At 35.5% G+C, this 26,933-nt stretch overlaps 1 protein-coding gene across 1 annotated transcript; it reads right to left on the reverse strand.

Moving 5' to 3' along the window:
• Nucleotides 1–18,432: 18,432 nt before the first annotated feature.
• On the reverse strand, nucleotides 18,433–24,872 carry ADCYAP1 (adenylate cyclase activating polypeptide 1). Its single transcript, XM_053713127.1, has 5 exons — nucleotides 24,345–24,872; nucleotides 24,013–24,117; nucleotides 21,674–21,808; nucleotides 21,030–21,125; nucleotides 18,433–18,768 (listed from the first exon to the last, which is right to left on the reverse strand). The coding sequence occupies exons 2-5, from the start codon at nucleotides 24,114–24,116 to the stop codon at nucleotides 18,582–18,584; spliced, it is 522 nt and encodes a 173-aa protein (XP_053569102.1). The 5' UTR covers nucleotide 24,117; nucleotides 24,345–24,872; the 3' UTR covers nucleotides 18,433–18,581.
• Nucleotides 24,873–26,933: the final 2,061 nt, after the last annotated feature.

Raw genomic sequence — 26,933 nt, forward strand, 5'->3', positions numbered from 1 at the left:
TAACAACAGCACTCACTGAATTTTGTAAAAAATAACTTTCTAATGAAAAAGTATTAAAAAGAGTCCCATACATATGGTGCATATATTTTAAGTTCAATTTTAAATGTTTTTAATAGCTGAACTTTTTTCGATTTTTGTGTACCCTAACATATTTATTTTCTCATCTAAAAAAACTTAATTTACTTGATTCATTACTAGGGATGAGTGACTTTTTTGCAACATTAGTAAAATTAAACAAATTTTAACACGATCTGTCGTTTCAAATTTCAAATGTTTCCAAGATTTGTTAAATGTAGCAGTATTTTTAATGCTATATTTAAATGTAATATTATATTTGAATTTTTCTAATAATTAGTTTCCAATTATGCAATATTATGCAATAATATTATAATATTACGCAATATTTAGAATTAAAAAAAAATGTAATCTATATCTTTGTTATAGTTTTTCTAGTGTTCTCTTTAAACGTATGATTCAAATTATGCCATATTCGAAATAGAAACATTTGAATTGATATTTGTATCTATTAAATATCAATTTACTAAATTCCCTACCATATGAACTATTGAACTCCTGAATAGTATTTGTTAAATTGAATGTTACATTTGAAATTTTTAATGTGGATATTCATACTAATTATGAACATTCACAAATGATAGTGACATTTGAAAACCAGAAATAACATTTGATTTCAACATTTTAATGTATTTTCATTCTTATCAACATTTGATTGTCCAAAAAGAATGCCCACAAGAATATTTGTTCTATCAAACTAAATACACTTTCAGAACAATCACCCATCACTATTCATTACTTTAGTTAGTTCTAATTTAAAGAATATATATATATATATATATATATATATATATATATATATTAAAAAAAAAGATATCACTGCTCATTAAAACTTGGAAAGTGGGGGGGCGGAGCCGGCCGAGGACAAACATGGCCGCAATGCTGTAGAGCTCCGACATAGCCAGACCTAGAGGACGACTAATATTGGTTGAATTCCCATCTCATGGCCATATAAAAGCTTCAATCGAAGCCATTAAGGGAGGGAGATACTGGACGGCACTACATTTGTAAGCTGCAGCAAAACGGACAGCCGCATTCCCCACCGGAGTTCCGGCGGCGGGTAAACATACCTCGACTGACGCAGCTACAATTGATCCATCCTCTCAAGAGACATCAAGCAATGGATCAGTGCAAAATCTTGGGCAGAGAACTGTGAGTAGCTCCATCCGGAGCATTGCATTACTTTTTGATAAACCCAGCAAGGCTTATTAATCCACAAGGGCCCTGGCCCAGGGGCGTAGGCCGTAACTACTATATTAGGGAGGTATATAAAAGCAACCCTCTAACCCTGGCAAATGTTAGATCCTTATGCCATATAAGCCTCTCCCTGTCATATACACAGACGGTACAGCCACTGCTGCAGCATATTAAAATAGACATTTAAAAGAGACAGTCATTATAACTTTCTGGCAAAAACCGCTATCATATTGTTACAGAACAAGCTGCAGCACCGGCACTACACAGCAACCAGCATACGGGTTTCCTCACTAGGCCAGCATGGCGGCTAGGATCAAATCAAAAGGTGAAAAAGTCTCCAAGCTTGTGACTTCACAGGGCAATAAATTTAATGCCTTTTTCAAAACTTTAGAAGGCTCTAACTCTTGCACAGAAGAGGTGACCAACCCAAGCACACCAGACAGGGTAGAGGACAACGTGAATGGGCTGGGAAGTCAAGCTGCAGCGAACACAAGAGCAGACCTCAGTCTGTTACCCACAAAAGAAGATCTTTCCAATTTTATTATCCAAGTCAACAACACAATCAAGGAAGGATTGGCTAATGTGAAACGAGAGGTTAATGCTCTAGGCCACAGAGTTTTACAATTAGAAGAACAATATGAAGAAACCTCTAAAACCTCAGACAATATGGCGATTGCGCTGGAACAACAAAACTCTACCATCCTGCAACTACAAGCCCAGGTTGAAGACCTCGATAACAGAGGTAGACGTCAGAACTTAAGGATCAGAGGTGTCCCAGAACAAATCCTGCCTCCCCAAATATCCTCATATCTGCAGAATCTGTTTAAATACCTATTGGAATTGAAGGCAGATGAAAATATTCCAATATATAGGGCTCACAGAGCTCTCAGAGCTAAACCACCCTCATCAGCCCCGCCAAGAGACATTATACTTTGCTGTCACAGATTTGTGGACAAAGAGAGAATCTTACAAGCTGCCCGGAAAAAGACCCAATTCCGATTTGGTGAAGACCCTATCCAAGTATATGCTGATCTGAGCGCTTTAACACTTGCAAAATGCAAAGAAGCACGATTTTTGACCCTGCATCTGTCTGACCTAAACATCCAATACAGATGGGGATTCCCATTTGCAATCAAAGTGGTGAAAGGGGATAAAACCTACATATACAGAGATGCTGAAGATCTGGAAGAATTCTGCCACCAGTTGGATATACCTCAACCCTAGTTACCATCACTAAAGGACAACGAGAAAGCTGGCAGACAGAAAGCCAATCTCCCACCTAGACCACAAAGACCAGAGTGGACGACGGTCCCGAAGAAGAAAAGAAATACCAATCCCCAACTACAGAGCCCTAAAGATAAAATATCTGATCCACCCTGAAGGTCTTTACTCCAAAGGTCTCCCGGTTCGATTAAACGTGAGCAAGAGACTGTAATGCACTGGTAATAATTCCATAACCATGAGGCAGCAGGCCCTTCATGGTTTTACTGTTTCTATCTAAAGTACCCTGCAGCTCCATAATGGGACAATTGACTCTTACTCCAGTATACCCTTACTTATGCCCTCCCTCCCTCTCTTCACTCCATAATGTTAAAGTTAATTTTCTCTTTGAATAGTAATGTCCTCTGGGCCAGGCTTGGCTTAGTTACTTGTTACTAGCCCATCCCCCCCTCCAGATAGTGCGATCACCCCCCATGCCCATGTGGACACCTGCCTTCCTGGGGCGTGGGGCTGTGGACATTGTTCTTTACTGTTATTGTATTATGTTCATGTTGTGTTATATTGCTAATTATGTTGCATCTCTAACCTTATTTTTCTCCCCTGTCAGCTCAACCCCCTCCGTAAGGAGCAGATAATACTATCTAACTATTGTCTTCCCTCCATGCGCTACTTCAACTCCTCTCACTCTCCTCCCTAAACTTGCTATACACTCCCCCGACAGACTCCATCAGGTAAGACTTTTAATTTATATACATTTGTTCTCCTCAACTGACCATCCATGACTGATAAGAACTTAGTAGTTGTATCGCAAAATGTGAAAGGCCTCAACTCACCCACTAAGCGCTCAATAGTATTGAAGGGTTTTGCTAAACAATCAGACTCTATTATTTTTGTTCAAGAGACCCATTTTTTAAAAGATGTAGGGCATAAATTCTCGTCAAAACATCACCCAACAAGCCACATTTCAGCTCCCTTCCAAGCAAAAAGAAAAACGGGGTAGCCATCCTTATTCACAAGAATTTACAGTTTAAGCTTACGTATCAAATAACTGATGCGGACAGCAGAATTCTAATTTTGATAGGCTCCCTTTTCAATAGCCCGGTGACGTTAGTTAACGTTTACGCCCCCAACTCTAATAAATCCACATTTTTCAACCGTTTACTGAAACTAGCATCAGACAACAGGAAAGGGTGCCTGATTCTAGGCGGAGACATTAATACAGCACTTGACCCCAAGCTAGACATTTCAACTAACACCAGCCAGACAAGGATAAAACTACCCAATGCAATATACAACTGCTTCTCACAGCTAGGACTTATAGATATATGGAGGGTTCAACATCCCATCCAGAAGAATTACACTTTTTATTCTTATCCCTGGGCGGTATACACCAGAATTGACTATATCCTAATAGACAGAAATCACTTATCATTAGTCATAGATTCAGATATCCAGGCTACTTCCTGGTCAGACCACTCTCAGGTAAATATTGAACTGCGATGGCCAAATCAACCAATTACACAATTTGTGTGGAGAATGGACGATTCTCTCCTCCGCTCCCCACCTACCAGGAAGTCCATAGCCAAATCCCTTCATGAATATTTCAATATTAACACTATCCCAGAGGTGAACCCAAGCACAATTTGGAATGCTCATAAAGCAGTTCTGACAAAAGTCAGGCAAAATCTTAACAAAATCTTGCTGAGGGAGGCCCAGAGAAAAGCACTTAATATTAGGAAACTTTACGCATACGAAGGCAACAGGGCAGGCCCACTTCTAGCACGAATGTTAAAGGCCCAAACTAATAATAACCAGATACACAAGCTAGTGACACTGAATAATCAAAACATCTATGATAGCAAACAAATAGCGAATTGCTTCAACCAATTCTATTCAAGTCTATACAACTTGGACACATATTGCAGTGATCCCCAAGCCCAACAAGGAACCCACAGACCCCAGTAGCTATAGGCCCATCTCCCTCCTTAACACGGACATCAAGATCTTGGGCAAGATTCTATCGAACCAAATTAATACATTTTTACACTTCTTAATTCATGCAGATCAAGTAGGTTTTGTTCCTGGGAGAGAGGCCAGGGACAACACAATCAGGGCGATCACGTTGGCATGTTACGCTAAACAACACAAAATCCCGTCAGTTTTAATAGGAACAGACGCGGAAAAAGCGTTTGATCGCATAAATTGGGAATTCCTGAGAAAGGTGTTAATAGCACAGGGATTTGGCCCCAAAATGATAACACATATCTTCAGCCTTTACACTAGCCCTTCAGCTCAGGTAAGAGCAAACGGGATGCTCTCAGACCCCTTTGAAATCTACAACGGTACACGGCAGGGCTGCCCCCTGTCACCCATTTTGTTCATACTTTCTATGGAATTACTAGCCACCCTAGTAAGACAGGACCCTGAAATTGAAGGGATCCAATTAGGGCCACATAACTTTAAAATTGCTATGTATGGAGACGACATCCTATTCACAATCTCAAACCCTTTATCTTCCATCCCGAAGATGATAGCGCAGCCTGTCCCTCTCAGATAATGACTTAAAGTTAGTCTCAGAGATATGCTCACTGACTCTACAAACAAAATCACTCAAATATCTAGGTATCCAACTATCACCCAATATTACACAACTCTTTGATGAAAATTACCTGGCCCTCTCCCGCAGGATACAACAAGATCTCCAGACATGGTCAGCAAAACCACTAACTTGCTGGGGCCGCATTCAAAGCATTAAAATGATGGTCTTGCCCAGGATCTTATATATGTTCCAAGCCCTCCCAATCCCCACCCCCAAATGGTTCACCTCACAGTTACAAAAGCATATTAAACTTTTCATATGGGGCAAGATTAAACCTAGAATCCTCAAAGACACCATGTATACGGCACTTGAGAATGGGGGGCTGGGCCTTCCCTGCTTGGCAGACTATCAAGATGCAATAATTCTACAAAAACTAATTGACTGGCATAGATCCAACCACTCCAAAGCATGGGTAGCCATCGATTCACATATCCTTAGGGTTTCAGACGTGGGAGCCTTATGCTGGGTTCCCAAAGACCTTAGACCACCTCAATGCACAGAAATGGAGCTCTACCATGGGATGTTTGAGTCCTGGGACTTTATTGTTCAACGCAAGAAGCACATTTCAAGTACTCGCTCCCCACTATTCCCAATACCTGTCAATGCTGAATTGACAGGTGGGTTGGACAGGGGCCAGCAGAGAAAATCGGAATGGGGCTATACCACTCCACTAAAATAATTTACCACACAGGTAAATTTACCACACAGACTTAAAAGACGAGATGACCTGGGCACAGTAGCAGGGGGCAGATACACAAACTGGTTAAAGTACTCACAGCTTGACCATCTCATTGCCACATCCCCACATAAACAAGACTTTCTCAGGGAACTCACACCATTTGAAGCATATTGCACAACCTCTGGCACCGCAAGACACTCCCTATCACTAGCTAGGAAAATCATACAAGCAGACCACAAGCTCCAACTCCGCCCCTACACTCAAAAATGGCAGCTAGACTTGGATTCAGCCATCTCAAATGAAGAATGGCAAAAAATATTTATACAAACCAAAAAAGCGTCAACCTCCCCTCAATCACTAGAGTTAAATTTCAATGTACTGATGAGGTGGTATCTTCACACCTTCCAGGCTACACTCAATCTACCCTAACGCGTCGGATAGATGTTGGAGGGGATGTAGAGATAAAGGAGGCTACCTCCATATGTGGTGGTCGTGTGACAAATTTCTACCGTTTTGGCGAGGAGTTGAGAGACACCTCCATGCCTTACTGTCCAGTGACCTATCCTTAACACCCCGTATAACTCTTCTCAATGACCTACCAAATCTATCTTGCAAACTCAGACTCACCCTCCTACAGATATGTATGACAGGTGCCAAGACATTGATAGCCCTCCACTGGAAAACCTCACACACTCCAAGTATAACCAATTGGTCGGATAAAATAACAGACCTACTAATGCTGGAAGAGTATGGCTACACTAAAAGGAACAAACTGAATCTTCTTGCTGAGATTCGATTTCTATGGGAAAGCTGCCCTTTGCAAGTCTAAGAGTTAGAAATGTTAAACACACATAGAGGTACTAGTCCCCCCTCTCCCCACACACCGCTTCCAATAACCCCACATCATAACCAGTTTGCGAGGTTATCATGATAGGTGATATAAAAAAACATCACACTGTAACCGCTCAAGATACACCCGACGCAGACATCCTTCTAATGTATTACTTCACAAATCTAGTGGACCCTGGACATACTGACTGTTATAAATTAGACACACCCTGGAAGTAGCCCTAAGAGGGTTAAAGACCTACATGTTGAGCTAACTTTCCCCCTCATTCTTCCTTTCCCCCTCCCCCTTCTCTTCCTTTCGTTATTATTCTTTTTATTTATCCTCTTTTCATATCTCCTACTGACACGGGTTCTGTATAGTACTTTAGAACTGCAGACTTTTATGGCTGTTCCCATTGTGGAATAGATAGTATTCTGTATAACCTAACGAATGACTGCAAATGATGTTGTAAATATTGCAAAATACCCGGTTGTAAACATATGACAACTATAAATAAAAGTTTTGTTTAAAAAAAAAACAAAAAAACTTGGAAAGTGTTATTTGAGCATTTATTTTTTAAATTGGTGCCAAGTGGTTATTTTCTATCATATTCTACAAAATGTGTTGCTCTAAATAGAAAAGGGTTTTGTTTCAGAAGAAACTTTAAAAGTGAATTCCCAAATAAGATTTTCAAAAGGAACACACATGACTGACATCAAGAATTCAGAACACAGACAAAAGTATGACTGAATGTCACAGCATAGACAAACATAAAACTGGGCCTTGAGTATTTAGGTCAGATGCAAATAAGAGCTGCATGGTGTGTAAAGATGTTTCTCTTTAGCATAAAGGGACATTAAACACTAAATACATTTCATGCTCCTCACTTTAATCATGGGCACTGCCAGTAGGGAACCTAGGTTACACTGCAGGGGGAGGCAATCAGAATACCGAAACAGAATGTTGAAATCCCAAAAGATCATAATCCTGAAGGTCTAAAATCCCGAAAATCTAAATGCAGAAAGAACAAATTCCAGAAAATACAAAATCCCTAAACTTAAAAAACCTATAGATATGATGTGCTGTGATGTCCCCATCTTCACTATAATTTTACCTCCACCTGGGGGTTCAAGGGGGGGCAAAGCCCCCTTGTAAACTTCATTCCCCAAGGTTCACTTGGGGTGGATGCAAGAGGATCCGATGTGCGCTCCCTTAAACCCTGCAGGCAGAGGGGGAAAAATAGTGAAGATATGGACTGCTTTCGAGATTTCGGTATTTTACAAGTTAGGGATTTTATTTTTTTCTGCATTTTTACATTCGGGATCATATTATCTCAGTAATTTTAAATTTCGGTCTTTAGAACTTCGGGATTGTGGCATTCGGTCTTGTGTACCTTGGTCTTTTGACATAGACCCCTTTGCAGGTAACCAAAGGAGAATCGCTGCACATGTGCAAACATGTCAGCACTTGAATGTAGATTTCAATATGGCAGTACCCATGACAGGAGGGAGGTGGGGAATAACCTCAATACTATTTTTATAAAATGCATTTAGTGACTAATATTCCATTAAATGCTTTTATTTTCTCTGTTGCTCCAATGTAAATATGCCCTAAGGATGTTTCAAGACTCAATTCAATGCAGATTAACGGCTAGATTTAGAGTTTTGTCTGTAAAGACCCGCGTAGCTAACGCAGCTTTTTTTCCTAACGCTGCTTCCAAACAACGCTGGTATTGAGAGTTGTCTGAGGGGCTGCGTTAGGCTCCAAAAAGGGTGCGTTGAGCCGAATTTACTGCCACTTCAACCCTTAATACCAGCGTTGCTTACGGTAGCGGTAAGCTGCCGAAACGTGCTCATTCACGATTCCTCCATAGGAAACAATGGGGCAGTTTGGGCTGAAAAAAAAACCTAACACCTGCAAAAAAGCAGCGTTAAGCTCCCAACGCAGCCCCATTGTTTCCTAGGGGGAAACAGTTTCTAAGTCTGCACCTATCACCCTAACATGAACCCCGAGTCTAAACACCCCTAACCTTACACTTATTAACCTCTAATCTTCTGCCCCCACTATCACTGACACCTGCATTATACTATTAACCCCTAATCTGCCGCTCCGGACACCTCCGCAACCTACATTATACCTATGTACCCCTCTGCTGCCACTAACATCGCCGACACCTATATTATATTTATTAACCCCTAATCTGCCCCCCCCCAACATCGCCGCTACCTTACCTACACTTATGAACCCCTAATCTGCCGACCGGACCTCGACGCGACTATAATAAATGTATTAACCCCTAAACCGCCGCACTCCCGCCTCGCAAACACTATAATAAATAGTATTAACCCCTAATCTGCCCCCCCCAACGTCACCACTACCTACACTTATTAACCCCTAATCTGCCGACTGGACCTCGCTGCCACTATAATAAATGTATTAACCCCTAAACCGCCTCACTCCCGCCTCAAAAACCCTATAATAAATAGTATTAACCCCAAATCTGCCCTCCCTAACATCGCTGAACCTAACTTCAAGTATTAACCCCTAATCTGCCGACTGGACCTCGCCGGTACTATAATAAATGTATTAACCCCTAAAGCTAAGTCTAACCCTAACCCTAACACCCCCCTAAGTTAAATATTGAACTTGAATCTGATTGGCTGATTTAATCAGCCAATCAGATTTTTCCTACCTTAATTCCGATTGGCTGATAGAATCCTATCAGCCAATCGGAATTCAAGGGACGCCATCTTGGATAACGTCATTTAAAGGAACCTTCATTCGGCGAGTAGTCGTCGGTTGAAGAGGATGGATCCGTGTCTACCTCTCACTTCAGCCAAGACTCTAAATACCAGCGTTAGGAAGATCCCATTGAAAAGATAGGATACGCAATTGGCGTAAGGGGATCTGCGGTATGAGTGAGCGTTAGACCCTTTCCTGCCTGACTTTAAATACCAGCGGGCAGCCAAAATCAGCATTAGGACCCCTTAATGCTGCTTTTGACGGCTAACGCCAAACTCTAAATCTAGGCGCTTGTGTCTTAATTAAAGAGAAATTAAATTTAAAATGCAATTCCTCATAAAATGTTTAATTTTATATGTATATATATATATATAAAATGTGATGTTTTTCAATCATTTTATTTTTCACACATTTCCTATAATTTACCTCTGAAATTGTTTTCCCATTGCCCTCTAAGAAACTGAAAGGGGTCCTACATGACTTTAAACTCTGATTCTGAAACATTCTACACAGTTATTGTTTGTTCACTGTAGAATCTCATTTATTTTGTTCCTAATAGGCCACAACAAATGGATAAGATGAATAATACTCAGGAGGCTTTTCAAGGCCTATAAGCTATAAACAAAGAAGAGGGCGCCCAATGGTGCAGTGAAAATCAGATGTCAAGTAGTATAAAACAAAGTGATAAGCACAAACGTGTACTACATAAGCAATCAGGACCTTTGGGAGCTGTCTAGTTAGCTCATCCACTGGAACAATAGATCCTCCTTTCATCTACAATTTATCTGCTATGATTCAAAAAATGGAAACCCCCAACACTAATAGTGTAAACTTGTAGCATGGGTTGCAGAGTTTAAAATATATGAGAAATTGGACCTTTAGGTTTAGTTTTGTATATGAATTGTGTATATGAAATAACTGTTACAACTAATTGAAACCACAACCCAATTAAGTGGGTTGAGCTAGCAGGGAAAACAGACCTCATTATCTTTTCTGCCTAATTATTTACACAAGTTCTCTTTATCTTTTTTTTACTGTTTACTCAAAAGCCAATAGAAAATGAACATTTTAGTATCTCTCTTTCACAGACATCTTGGAGCATTATTTTATCTAAACCTTCTTGTTTACATGGTTTTGTGCAACCAGAACTTAAGTTCAGAACTGTTCAGTGTGGGTGGGGAAACAATAGACAAAATCAACTATTTAAAGTAAGAAAATAAAGGTAAAGGAATTATTTGTAAACATTTGAATACAATCCGGGAGGTAAAATGGATAATTGGGAACAGATTCTGGGTTAGATTTATCAAGGGTTTGGAGAAAAAGATAGATTGCAATAAAATGCGCTTTTTTATATATATATAGTAAAGCAGGTATGAATCCCACGGACGGGCTCCGTGTTGCAGCCAGGATCCAAATGAAGCAGGCACACAGGTTTTTTCAAAAACACTCCGGTTTATTGGCAATATTGTTTACCAAACGTTTCGGCTCTAACACGAGCCTTTGTCAATGGTGTACAAAACCAAATATTGCCAATAAACCAGAGTGTTTTTGAAAAATCCTGTGTGCCTGCTTCATTTGGATCCTGGCTGCAACACGGAGCCCGTCCGTGGGATTCATACCTGCTTTACTGTTTGTTTTCTCCTTAGTGAGAGCACCAGGTAGCTGACTTATTCGTGAGTGCCGTTCACCTCTGCAACTTTATATATATATATATATATATATATATATATATATATATATGTATGTATGTGTATGTGTGTGAAAATAACACTTGCCTTTTGCATGGGGAAATTTTGCGCCCTATTTGTAACTTATTTTGTGTATATCATATGTGTATAATAAATGATAAATGTAAAATATATAACAACACATTTGTGTATTTAACCTAGTAAAAAAAAGACAATGTCAGAAATGCCTATACTTCCATAGAGCATGTAATATTATTAAATATATATATTATATTAAAGTTTTTAATTTAAATGCAATAATATGCCACCTCTTGACTAGCAACAGATATACCTGCTACTAGCGTTAACAAAAGAAAACTCCAGAGCAGAGCAGAAAGATAACTCATTTCAATGCTGTTCTCCACAGTACCCGGCCCATTTTTGGTGAACACACTGTGTTGTTCTTGCTGATTGGTGGGTAAATTCACCTACCAATAAACAAGTGCTTTCCATAATTCTGAACCAAAAAATAGTTTAAATGTCTTCTTTTTCAAATAAAGAAAGCAAGAGAACGAAGAAAATTTGATAATAGGAGTAAATTAGAAAGTTGTTTAAAATTGCATGCTCTATCTGAATCACGAAAGAAAAAATTTGTGTTCAGTGCCCCTTTAACCTTTTTTTTTTTGGCGCCCTGGTGCACCTAGGAAAATGCGGATTTAGTAGGAGAATTCTAAAATCGAAATTGTCCTTATTTTAGGTGCATTTCACATTATAAATAAGGAGATTCATTCTCAGGAGAAAATTAATGAGAAAATAAAATCTAGCCCTAAAAAGGAGAGAAAATATTAGTGTACACTGTCCTTTTAAGTGGCTGATAAAAGTTTACTCTATTCAAAACAGTGAAGAAAACAGCTCACTGGGGATTCATTTATGTTGCTGTCTCTTGTTTACATAACTTTTCTATAGAAAATACTCTTAAAGGGACATTATACACTACATTTTTCTTTGCATAAATGTTTTGTAGATGATACATTTATATGGCCTATACAGGTTTTTTTTTTAAATGTATAGTTTTGCTTATTTTTAAATAACATTGCGCTGATTTTCAGACTTCTAACCAAGCCCCAACATTTTAAGAGAGTACTGATGTATACCTACTCCAGCTTGCTCCTGTTTGTGTAAAGAATCTTTTCATGTGCAGAGGAAGGGGGAGGGAGGAGGGTCTGCTTTTATTGCTATAGAATCACTTGCAGTGGGTATTCCAGTAACCTTTTCAGCAGTGCTAAACTGGGAGCTTCTAAGTAAGTTTTTAAACGGTTTTATACTGGGCTTTTCTATCAGTATCTGTGTATATGTTTCTTTATAGTAGTGTCTATTGCATGCAGTTATATGAAAATTGGTGTATACTGTCCCTTTAATATTCATATTTTATTATAAAGAGTAGTTGATATTTCAAATGACAACATAAAAGAAAGAAGCTATTTAGAAAAAAAAATTAAACTGCAGCAGAAAAAGAATGAATAACTGAGAAAAACTTTTAAGGGGAGAACATGTACAGTTAATTGCTTAAAGGGACTGTCTAGTATAAACTAAACTTTCATTATTCAGATAGGACTTAATTTTAATCAACTTTCCAATTTACTTTTATCATCAAATTTGCTTTTTTCTCTTGGTATTCTTAATTTAAACTAAACATAGGTAGGCTCATATGCTAATTTCTAAGCCTTTGAGGGCTGCCTCTTATCACAAGCTTTTTAAATCTCTTTTCAACACAAAGAGACAGAAAGTACACGTGGGCCATATAGATAACACTGTGTTCAGGCACAGGGGGTTATTTAAGATCTAGCACAACACAATACAAAATTAAGACAATAGATAATAAACAGTCACAGTCATGTGATCAGGGGGCTGGAAGAAGGTTCCTAGATACAAGGTAATCACAGAGGTAAAAAGTATATTAATATAACTGTGTTGGTTATGCAAAATTGGGGAATTGGTAATAAAGGGATTATCTATCTTTTAAAACAATAACAATTCTATGGTAGACTGTCTCTTTAAAGGGACAGTAACCGGCTGGACCTGGTGAAACCTACAATGACTTGGTTACTACTCAGCATGCTATTGTTTTTCCTCTTAGATATTCTCACAGACAGTGACACATTTGCAGATCAGTATTGTTGCAGTTATTTGACAACTTTGTTGTGCACTTTGGGTTACTTTGATACAGAGCAGGTACATCTGGAAAAATGCAGAGCAATGCAGTCACTACATAAAATGTAAAGCCTCCAATCTGTATCACAAACTAACCAGAACCATAAAATATAGCTGTCAAAAGCAAATGTTCCTGATCTGTGAATGTACCTCTTACATCACAAGGTACAAGAAGCCCAAAGCCAAGATGGTGGTGTTCAGTATGAAAAAGTAAACATTTACTACTAGCCACCTGTAGGAGATTAAAATAGGAAAACAGGTTTGAATATATATTATATATATATATATACACATATATCTTTTCTAAGAGAATGACACTGTACTTAATCTCCAAACAACTACAGGACAGTTAGACATATCTATCTTTAGTTCAAATATCATACTCCAAGAGCTTTAATCAGTCTTGTTCATTTATATAACCTAATGTACTGCATATTATGAACCTTCATTGCAACAACTAATTGTTTACTGAATGGTAATTTGTAAATAAAACTTGAATTTTAACCTTTAACATGAGGTGATTAGTCACCTAGCTCTGCCTTGCAGTTCCCAAGCATATGGATAGGGTACCACACACACACACAAAAACTGGCCCACCTCCTGCACTAAGTGTCTTTAATGCATTCTGAACACCTGTTGCTTCATCGGGGGCGCCAAATGTCATAAATGTGAGTGGGAGTTTAACAAAGAAAATGTCAGTGTTTAATGAATAAATTTCTGGCGAATTAATATCTCTGCCCTGAGAACTTATTGCAAAGTCCATGTTATTAGTGTTGGTATAAGTAAAGCTCATACTGTATTGAAGCAGTTATCTAAAGCTGGATATTGTCCCAATGGTAGTTTTTCATATATAAGCTGTTTAAACTACATTTGTGGCCCCAAGAAAGTCAGTGTAATAGAAATTAGCCTACAAAATATATGGGTGCTTTTACCAGTGCTGCATAGCTGATCCGTATCAAGCATTACAATTAACACAATTATTCACATTTTAATCTGGTGTATGGTGTATGAGTATTTTTAAAATATTTTTGAGGGTGTCTACGGATTTTGGAAGGTTATATAATATTATGCTAATTGGTTTCATTCTTGAGGATTCATAGCACTAAAGACAACAGTAATTTTCCATAACTCGTTTTAAATGTAATTAATCTGTATAGATCTCTCTAGAAGTACTTGAAATTGTTCTTGCAATGATTAAGCATTTAAGTGCACTGTGCACCTTACGGATGGATAACTGCTACATTAATGTGTTAAAATCAATCTCTTATAGTGTGTGTACAGCACTGCAGCTGTATTATTTGCATCTGGTTTATCCTGAAAATATAAGAATACATGGCCCTATTATGCACTAGGGACAGATACATACAAATGGACCAACATTTAAAAATAATGCCAATTTATACTTGTAAAGGATAAACTTTGGAATATATATTTAAACTACATTTACAAGTGTTATGCTGGGAAATTGTTAAGGAAAAAGCTGTAATTACCTCTTATTTATTTTTTTAAATAGTGACCAAAAGCTACCACTAATATTAACATTAGAAACACTAGTTTGTATTTGTTATATGTGATTTTATATATGATTTAAAACTGGTTCCAACTATAGAATAAGAATTGTGTCCACTTTATGTTTATATTCATATACAAACACTCACAGACACACACACATATATTTATATATATATATATATATATATATATATATATATATATATATATATATATATATATATATATATATATATATATATATACACACACACACACACTTTAATAATCATGCACACCTCAAACGTTATGTTAGTAATATTTAAGTGCTCATTGCTCAATATACACAGCTGAATCCTTGTTCCCTGGGGACGATTCATACTCCAAGTCATTACTCTCCACACTGATACTTGTTTGATTCACTACGTCAGTGAAGATCACAGTCAAGCTGAGCAGTTAACTTTTTTTTACCATCCTTGTGAAGCATTTTACACTTGATTTCTATGAATATTTGATTGGGTAGCAGCAATTCTCCATAACAAGTTGATACTTTCTTAATTAAGAAAATGTAGTTTATACTTTACACTGAATAATACATAGTTTAAATCTGTATCATTTTGCACCTTATTCATGTTAAAAAAAAAGCTTATAATAGATCGATGGTGTTAGCTCTTTTTATGACGTTGCAATACGAATGCTTTATTTGGTATATTTTATGGCAGCAATTCTTTTTGTTGTGATGTGTTAAAAAAGACAAAATCCACATCTGTGCAAATGTATACAAAAAGCATGTTCCATGTTCAATATATGTACATCTGTATATGTGTATGTATGTATATATATGTGTGTGTATATATGTATATATGTACATCTGTATATGTGTATGTATGTATGTATATATATGTGTGTATGTATATGTATGTATATATATGTGTGTATGTATATGTATGTATATATATGTGTGTATGTATATGTATGTATATATATGTGTGTATGTATATGTATGTATATATATGTGTGTATGTATATGTATGTATATATATATATATATATATATATATATATACACACACACACATATATATATATATATATATATATATATATATATACATATGTATATATATATATATAAGAAATTTAAATTGAACAACTGTCATATTGTTGGTTTTGATATTTTTCAAACATTAGACGAAGTTGCATTGTTTACAAAAATTTATTCATACAAACTTTGCACACTTTATATAACATTTATCAATTTCCTAATTATAGATATGTGTGTAATAATACTTGCTTTCTTTTTTCTTGCACACAAATAATAGACTGACATTTATGCAGATCAATTTATTTCCAATCTGCTTCATTGAGTAAGGCTCTTGGCTGCTTATGTAAATCATAAGAGAAGATCTATCTACTTTGTTACTCAAAAATAGTTGCCTCTATATTATGTTTAACCCAATGGCTACCAAGAAGGACTGAAACAAATTGCATAAGCTTTATAGACCCCTCTGGCAGTCAAGGGGTTAGCTAAACTAAAGATTGTTAAAATAAAATGAAAACATGTTTCAACACTATTTCTAACACAAAAAATACAGAGAGAAAAAAACTTGCTCACTAGTAACGAATACATAGATGAGACTAAAATACAAGCTGATGTTTTGCAGCATTGTAGGGCCACTAAAAAGCCATCTGTGATTCGTGGCGATTAAAAAGGCGAGAAAAAGGCACAAAAAGCTGCAAACTGCATCCTGCGTCACATTTGCCTGAGGAGAATGCAAAATTAAAAGAAGATTGATTTCATTCACAGGACTTGGGCACAGATCGAACCTCTGTGAGCAAGTATTGTTTGCAATAGGATCAACTGGCAGTGGTAATCCCATGTGGGAATGTATCTCAAGTCTAGTTACTGTGATTTATCACATCATAATGGGGTATATTCTCTTCCTGTTGAATAGCTTAGCAACCAATATTTCTATAAATTCACTCAATGGGATTTTATAGATCAATTATGAAAAGATTTTCAACTGGAATAGAATCTGCATTCTGATTGGTAGATAAAGCTGAAAGATTTCAACTTTTTCAGCTAGTAGTCCTGTTCTAAATTTAGACATTGGTGACTCAGGTGAAGTTTCCTCCTAGAATAATTAAACGTAGAAAAGTTATATATACATATATATTCTATACATTTTAAATGGTGAGGGGACAATAACATGGTAATACAGCAGGGATCAACAGAATTGTATATATTTATCTCTTTACCATTTGTAATACTACATTTGAGTTTGGATATACCGTGAAACACCACATTATAGTATGACAAAACGTAGTTTATGAAATATATTTTTACTAAGCAATAAGCCATAATGTAGAAAAATACATCTTTACCTTTAAGACTCAAAAAACAAAGAACAAAACTTTCGTAATAGTGCATAATTATTTAGTAGTTGCTACAACAGGGATTCCTAACTTTACAATAAGAGCTTGCATAAACATAGCAAAAGTTTGAGAGTTGTACAGATATTAAATTAATTAACATTGCTAAATAGTTCAAAACAAAATAGAAGACTGAAATTTAACAAGACAGCAAAAGAAATATATACCTTAAATCAAATTCTGAAAAAGGATATTTTTGGTCGTTTTCACAGGATGAGAAGCATGGATAGCACTGGAGAGAAACACATTGTACTTTGCATAAACTTTTAACACCAAGCTGCCTATTGTCAGTTGGGTAATGGACCAAAACAAAAACTTTTCTCTCGAGCTAACTCTATTTTCCAAAATCCATGACAGGCCCAGAACCTTGAACTTCATTTTAGGCAGATCCTTTAGTCTTTATACTCTCTCCCTTCCTGTGTCTTTATTTTCAAACCATTGGTATGTATCACTAGGTATGAGCGATATATATATATATATATATATATATATATATATATATATATATATATATATATATATATATATATATATATAGCATCCCCTTTTCTGGCCTGGTCCAATCAATAAGAAAAAGAACAATAAAGAACTAAGGCAAAGTTCCCCCCCCCCCCACTGTTAAGTGAGTATGGAGCAAACTTTGAAGTTATTTTGAAAATAATTACTATTTAGTTGGAAGAGCGATAGTGTAAACATGGAAGAATTCACTTTAAACAACCAGTGTTGAGGAACAACAGTAATATACATATTTATTATTATTAAGGGCAGTTATATTGGTGCAGTGATATATCTCTTAAATTAGTCTATCTAGAAACTTGTTTCAGTAAATAAGCATTGTAATCCATTATAATCCATAATAGGGCATCAAAGTCTAACCCAGTAGAAAATGGTCAAATGGTCTTCAACCCTGTCTTGGATAAAAAAACACTATCCATTTACTCCAGTTACAAAAATAGGAGAAATATTTAACAATGATTGTCTTTTTTTTTTCTTCTATTTATTAGTTTTTTATATAAAAAACATAAATAGCTTGTGCGAATTACTCTTACTGTTCTTTTGTTTGTTTATCTATATATATATATATATATATATATATATAAATATATATATATATATATATATATCTATCTATCTATCTATCTATCTATATATATATATATATATATATATATATATATATATATATATATATATATATATATATAACCACACACACACTAACTTATTGATTGGTCCACAAAGTATATCTGTGCGATCTCTAGTGCTTTTGTACAAAAGAAAAACGATATTATTATCAAAATATTCATTTAATGGCTTTACTTCATACATAAATACATGTTTGTAGATAACACAGGAGCGATGGTTGTTCAGTCAGTTTGGAAATGACTTTTGTTGTTTTGTTGGGGCTGTACACACAGAGTGGCTGCTTTCTCATCGCTACAAGTAAGCTACTCGTCGTCCTTTATTTTTAATTCTTTGTTTATACCTTTTCCCCAGAACTGCTGCCAAGTATTTCTTGACAGCCATTTGTTTTCTGTAGCGACTGTAGCTGTCAGTGAAGATGCCATCTGAGTGTCGTTTGGATAGTGGTTCCGAGTCATCTTCCAGGCTGTTACTCAATCCACTGTAATGGCAAAAAAGCAAAAAACATTTGCAAACCAGAGATCTCTCTGCACTTCACCTACCCTGGTGTCTGTGTAAGTAGTAGGAAGAAATAAGTATAGTAGGTATAGTTACCCAATACAGGAATGCATTTTAAGACTTAATTATCTGGTGCCAAACAGGGCTGCAACATATTACTATTCAGTTACTATTGAAAGTGTTGCACACACACGTTTGCTGCCAAGAAATGAACCAGATTGGAACTCTATCTATCTATCTATCTATCTATCTATCTATCTATCTATCTATCTATCTGTCTATATATCTATCTGTCTGTCTGTCTATCTATCTGTCTATCTATCTGTCTATCTATCTGTCTATCTATCTATCTGTCTGTCTATCTATCTATCTAAACAATAAAATAACGGTCCAGGAAAGGTAAAACACATTTTTATTACAATATACTGTACTTCTGCATATGGATTAAGCAAAATTCAGCGCAGCATGCTAATTTGTCTAAAATTCACAGAACATTTCTGGCCACCGTGCAATTCCTTAACACCTGCTCCTTGTGTTTATTGTGTTTATTAATCTCAAAGCTACTAATGGAACAATATGATTCGTAGCATACTACTTAGATTTAAATTTCAAATATTAAAATGAAAATGACAATATTAGTTACTCAGCAGCACTTCTCATTTTTTTTTAAATTTTATTTTAAAAAATATATATATAAAGGATTTTCTGAATTATGTTCACAATAATAAAAAAATGCCTTAGGCATATTTGCTTAACCTGGTCAGGGGTATCAGCTGTTATTCAAGTGTTTAACTGTTAATTAACATTTATAACTAGACAGGGACGTCTTTTATCATGTGCGACACGTTTTATATAATTTGATTTATTTCATCATTAACCAATTTGCTTCTGGCAAAAAATACAGAAACGTGTGACAATGGCAGTATTTAATAGTGGATTATACATTAAAAATATAACAATAATGATCTGTATGTGCCACCATACATGTATAGGATTTAAATATACTATATGATGTATATCGGCCCTACCATTGTTATAAGAAAATTTTATTCATTCAGTAGGACATATAAATAAAATATCTTAATGTCAATCTCAATTATTGCTCAGGAAACCTTGAACAAAAGCTACAAACATCTGCCACTGTGCTATACTGGCTCCATTAGGCAAACCTAAGCCTTGATCCTCCTGTTAGACAACTCCCAAAGGCCCCAGTCTCGCTACCAATCACTATAGGGCTATCCTGTCTTTTGCTATCATAATTGCCTTTGGGGCGCTCTGTCTAGCAATATGAAAAGAGTTGTGTTCATGAGAAATATATTGTACATTCTCACTGTACTGATTAGGTCTGGAACAGTGCAGCTTCCCCCAAATGATAGTTGCTTATTATATTATATTATATTATATATATATATATATATATATATATATATATATATATATATATATATATATATATATATATATATATATATATATATATATATATATATATAAATGTTACACATCTAGACACAACCCAGATTGTAATAATTTTATAAATTAATACGCTACATACACTATTGTGTCCAGCAGTATATGTCATTCCTAAAACTTACATGACAATCTATGTCACTTTCATTCTCAAGTGAAATTGAATTCAAATATCCCTCTAAGTACACAGACAAATATGTAGCTGCATATGCTGGTATTTGTCACTGTTGTCACTGTATTTCCAAATAATATAGTTTCGATTTATTTTGGGTCAGATTCTTACATTGTCACTTTATAATAATGTAAACACAGTAGTTAGGAATTAAATGAACATGTAACACGTACAGCATGTAATTGTTTGCAAGATAAAAAAAAACGGATATTGAGTTGGCATCTGATAATTTAATTCGACAATCTCGAGACAATATATTCATCACATGAATTATTCATTATGAAAATGTAGTATTCTCCCATGGGCTTTATTAAAAGGTTACCCTTCCGAAATATATTTTACACTCTAAGAAGATTAAGGTTTTACTACAACATTTCTGGAGGAGGTATAGTAAAATATTGCGTGGGGCAAATTACACCAAAATACAGAATCTTGGAGAAATACAATAGCCCCTCTTTATTGTAGCACAAGACCACATGATGTAACAATACTGTTTTATACAGAGTTTAAAACATTCTCCTCGTTAAAGGCTGTATTATAATGTCTCTAAAATATAATATGCACAAATGTAACTGTAATTAACCACTTCGTTTAAACCTTACCCTAAACGTTTGGCCATCAGAGTATGCAGGTATTTTCTTGCGGACAATTGCCCCAGCACATTCCTATAGGCTTTGCTTATAAGATCATCAGCATGTCTGACAACAGCAAGAAGGAAAAAATAAAAAAAGGAAAAGATGATTCCTGGAAATCTGACTTCAACATGTGTTGTTTTGCAAGAAAGAAGCATTTCTCAGTGGAATGTGTGGGGGAGGTGCAGTTGCCCAGAACAGCTTCCTGATTATATCTAGACCTATTTGTCATGGGGTCATGTTTTACTCTGCCCCCCCCCCCCCCCCCCCCCTGATATAATCATTCCTCCCACTAATACAATACAGTATACTATAAGCACTTGCTCTTTCACACTGTGTTACATTTTAAAATTCGTTAAAATAGCTGGCTAATTGTGAGATGATACCTAGTTAACGATGAATTCTATTAATCTTCCTGTATTTTTCATTTCCTTTTTAATGAGATGCTCTTTCCAATGTTGAGGATATGTACAGCCCTAGTTGCAATGTACTCTAACATGAAACAGGAACAGGATTATTGTGTTTGCAGATTTTATTCATTTATTTTTCACTGCTAAAAACAGATCAGCTTTGATTAGTTCTAATTTATTTAAGACATAAAAGTCTCAATTCACCTCTTTTCCGATGGATAATAAAAGGAGTACATATCATCTAAAACCGAAGCAGGATTCCCTATAGTTATGGGGTCGTTGTCGAAAGCAAAATCTTGTTGGGTATTGCCATCTTCATCATAAACTTCATCTTCAAGCCTAAAAGCAACCAAGAGAAAAAAAAAAAAAGAAGAGGAATGAATAATCAGTTTTTAATTAATAAAAAATGTATAATGGCTTGATCAGTGTATTGTTATCCCTGGCAGAGGTTCATTTTAGTGTCTATATTACAGGTCTTTTTTTCCCCTTGAAAATTATGATGAGATGCCAGACGCTGATGGAAAAAAGACCCCCTGAGACCCTATCAATCTGTAGGTGGGCGTGAGAGAAATAACAAGAGCAACCCATCTGTGAGCTGACCTGAGGTTGGGGCTGGGCCAGAATGAACTGCCAAATCCTACAACCATTAGAAGAGGGAAAGAAAAAGGGTGGGGGTGCATGGATGATGGAACCAAGTTCCATTTATTGGCAGAGGAGCATCATCAAACACAGTATCAGCTTCCAAACATTAAAGCAGAACATTACGTGTGTTTGCCACAAAGCACACAAATACTCTACATAATCATCACCCCTATTTTTTTTCTATACAAGGAAGGGATTTGGACTAGTTTTCTCTAGGTCCTGACCTGACTTCTCGGATTTGCTATTCCTTTCATGTCAAATTCCTCCTTAAGATTTTTTTTTCTTTGTATCTGCAAGGATGTAGGTCACTAGCTATTTTTGTCAGTTTGCTGTAGCAGCATTATTAATAATAGATGTTTCGAAAGTGTTTTACTCTTGCTAAATCTGGATCATAGTTTAGCTGTGTCAGGTTCTCAATAACGCAGGCATATGATCTTGGGTATTATATAGATTACATCTGCCAAGTGATTGTGGTAAGAATTGCTTTCTAACAGGCCCTGAAATACTTATATAATTTGACTTTAAAGTCCCATTAGTATTTTAAATGAATTAAGGTGGAAGTTAAACGTTTTACTATCAGTTGCAACAGGATTTCAGATAAAAATCTTGGAAATATAATTCGTTTATTATTATTATTATTAGTAGTAGTAGTAATAATAATAATAATAACAGTGATTTAAAGTCCAATAATAGTAATACATTTATTTAAATTTACATTAATATTCGCATGTTACTTTTAGATTTTTAGGTTTGAGAGACTGACAGCTCAACGCGTAATCTATTAATTCGCAACATACATATAGTAAAATAAATTATGCATTAAAATTAAAATAGACTATTGCTTACATTGCTGGCATAGATGAATTATCATTGTGAGGATAGAAATAAAATGTTTTTTTTTCAAATGCGGCTTATAATAAATAGATTTTTAGTCAATCTTTAATATTGGCTGTATTAAATCATTTAACTCATTATAAGGATATTAGATCATTTTTGCCTCTATAACGTTTTATGACAACCTAGTGTCTAGCACATCATCAACTGCAAAATTAGAAACACAAATTTCTACAAAATATTTATTTTGTGTATTGTGTCTATAAGGATAGATAACCAAATACAACACATTCTGTTTTCTAATACCTTTTTTTTGTAAATACTAGGTTGCTGCTATTTGTGCATATACAGCACTTATCAGACACAAATTATCGGATTGGTAAACAAATATATTTATCAATCAAGTTGAGAGAAACAGGTAATCAATATTGCCACAAAGTACAGACACGTATCCTTGTCTAAGTGTGGTCTTGCAGTGTTCAGATCTCCAACTAGGAACTAGTAGCTAGCCAATGTGTTTTTTTTTTTGTCTGATTTTTAATAGTGCCTTTATTTAATGTAAATCTGAAATATTGAAATATTGGTCGGATTGTGATAAAAATAGTAACCTGTTATACACACATATGTAGGTAGGTATATATGTGTGTGTGTGTGTGATCCCCAACAAGTTTCTCCATTGGGACTCTACACTGTCTTATGCTGGATGCATGCAAATTCTCTTTTGGGATTGCAGAACAGGTGGTCATGAATTGGAACTGGCATTGTTTTTCTATCCATACTTTAAATTATATCATTAAATATACAGTATGGGATGAGTTCTTATCAACAACACATTCTCTAGCAATATATAGGAGATATATGTCATCAAATACACGGTATGAAAAAGTCTGCTCAGCAAGTGAATGCCTTTGATGTTTCAATAAAAGTATGCTGCACATCATAGAGATGTGTGTTTCCCAGCATTAAAGACTAATAAAATACTCCGATCAAGAAGCGCATTCAGTGTTAAGTGTTAACAACAGGTTACAAGTCTAAAGTATCTGTAATTGTCACAAGCCTATACTTACCTAAGTGAAGGATACTTGAGCGCAGCAGGTGAGGAGTGGACACTGCAGTGCATAATTCCATAGACCAGCAACCAGGCGAGCAGTGCTTTCCTGTACATTGTCATTCTGCAGGGAGGTGACACAAACACTTTCAGCTAGTACTTCTCGTTAGTTTCTGAGTGGTAATTGACATAAATAAGAAAATAGCATATCCAGACAAGGAATTGTAAAATATACAGTGCTATCACCTTCCTTACTGCATCACAGATAAAGTACGTTGCAACAGCATCTACATCAGATATTTGTAACAAAGCTGCTAAACATATTTCATTATAAGCATGCACAGATCTTACCATATAAAACTCCTTAGTCGGCTTTATAAGGAAGCTGCAGCCAAGCGTCTTGCAAGGTTTTTGGGTATCTTTTTTAAAATGTGTTCAGCATTGCCTTGTTCATTTGGGTTTGGTGCACAGGATGCTCCGTTCAGACGCAAGATTTTCGATTTAAAAGTTTGATCAAAGCCACAAATCCATATAAAATTAAAGAGGATTCCGGCTGAAGTGGAAGAGGATATAATAAAATGATGGAATAGAATCTAGCCTCCCAAGCAATTAAAAAAGCAGGATGGAAGAATAGAATGAGAAATGAAAAGATTGCTGTGCTAAAAGAAAAAAAAAAAAGCTGGGAGCCAGGGAGGCAGAGAGAGCCTTGATGCAGCTTGTGTTGAGTCTTGGGCTGAGATACTGACACAGAGATTAGATCTTCTCTAAGATACTTCTCCTGAGGCGTTTCTCTCTGGCTTTCTTCTTGTTGTGTTGTTATTCAGGATGACCAGCCCTCTGTTCTCTATGTATGTATATAAATATCTCTATATACATGCAATAAGCAAAGAGATTCTGTGCAAACAACGTTTTAGGAAGAGCTCACTTTGTAAATGTTTGTCTGCATATTACCTTTAAATACCAGCTATTGTTTGGGATTCTGTTGCGCTCGGATTTTTATTCATGAATCAAACCGGTTTCCCTTTTTTTCAGAGTGTAAGTCACGTAATGATCCGGTATCAGAAAAGACGTCATCAGGACAATTCCTCCAGGAACATAACAATAATTCTCATCTTTCCTCATAGATGATCCGATCAGAGTCATAAGTTTTCTTATAAATATAGTCACAAATATATCCATTTTGTATCACTAGTTATATATTTAGTAACATTTCCAAAATAGTCTTAATTAGTACATCTGATACTTAGGGGATATATAAAACACTTCTCATTTTATATTGTATAATATGATCATACATTCCTAAAGACATTTTACTGGCATAACTACATTTTATGAAAGTATGCTATGCTACAATTAATTGATTTAAGAGAATAGGATTACACACTTACACACACACACACACACATATATATATATATATATCATCTATCTATCTATCTATCTATCTATCTATCTATCTATCTATCTATATATATATATATATATATATATATATATATATATAAATATAAGCAAATAAGAGCACTGATAAATGTACTTTAATTCCACGTACTAATATGTAAATATTTTAAATTCCTTTATAACTTTATTTGTTTTTATGTAATAAAAGAAACATTTTAAGTCTGATTGTGAGATTATTTACAAAATAATAGAGGAATAATGATTCAAGGAGCTGTTCATTCAGGTGGTGCTGAAATGAGAAACTAATGGTTTTGCTAAACCATAATAAGTTCAAATACATTTCTATATCAATACATAAAAGTCAACCCAGCTTTTTAAGTTATAGGGTTCATATGTCCATTTCCCCCCTTTCCATGTTATTTAACGATGTATGCCCATATTACAACCCCTCGTTATTTAGTATGTCACAGTGGCAATATTTGTTTTTTATTTGATTACTTTCTGCAATCTCTTTGAATATATATCGTTACAGTAATTATAGTGACCATCAAAACTTGATTAAGATAGCAATCTTCAGGGAATTCCCTGCATTAGGTGAACTAGAATTGGAGTATTGTATTTTCCTTTTTCTTTTTTTTTATTACTGAAAATGACGTTTGATCCTGAAATTACGTGGGAGACCACCATGACTGTGCTCAGTGAATGCTATTCTTGTTTGACTAATAGCCGCAAAGTAATATTCCAATAGTATGGAAAATTATGAAATTGTTCAATACTTTTACTTCTGACTATTGTACCCTTCAGGTATATCTTTTAAAATTCAGTGAAGGAGCAAAATGATTTATAGACACATTTAAAAGGTTGGATACCCGAATTATGTATATTATTTTAGGTTTCATTAGAGGTCTTATTACACAGGGACAATATATTTATTATATTGTCCCTGTCACTGTGTAATAGGACCTCTAATTAGAGAGAGAGAGAGAGAGTGAGATTTGATACATCGTCATTTTTAATATTGCTTCCTAAACCTGAGCTACGTTGTTTATAGAAATACTGATAACAGTTATAGTGTTAGTAAGTTAGACCTTTCAACAGTTCTCAACTTTTCCTTTAGACGATTTATGGAATGACTGCACAAGGAGAACATTGCTTTTTGTACAAGCGAGGAAAGGGTGCCATCATGTGGGCAGTTTCTTTACACTTAATGAAGATTGCCTGAGATCCAATCAAGGGGGCGTTCAGAAATTATGCAGGTAGGGAACTTGTGTGGAATTCGTGGATATATAAAAAAAAAAAAAACAGATACATATATGGTAACATTGCCAACGTGTGTCATAGTTTGAAGTCGGAATAGTTTTTAATAGATAAAGCGTTTTCTAGGCTAATCTTTTACAAATTATATTGAAATGCACAGGGTCCCTAGCAAAGTTTAGCCTACTTTGATATTTGTAGGGCCACATTAGTAGCCAAACTCTCTGAGATTTTTTTCTTTTCTATTACAAGAAAATATGTGTAATACTAAATCCTATAAATCTT

Source organism: Bombina bombina, chromosome 5, assembly GCF_027579735.1.
Source record: "Bombina bombina isolate aBomBom1 chromosome 5, aBomBom1.pri, whole genome shotgun sequence".
Classification (NCBI taxonomy): domain Eukaryota; kingdom Metazoa; phylum Chordata; class Amphibia; order Anura; family Bombinatoridae; genus Bombina; species Bombina bombina.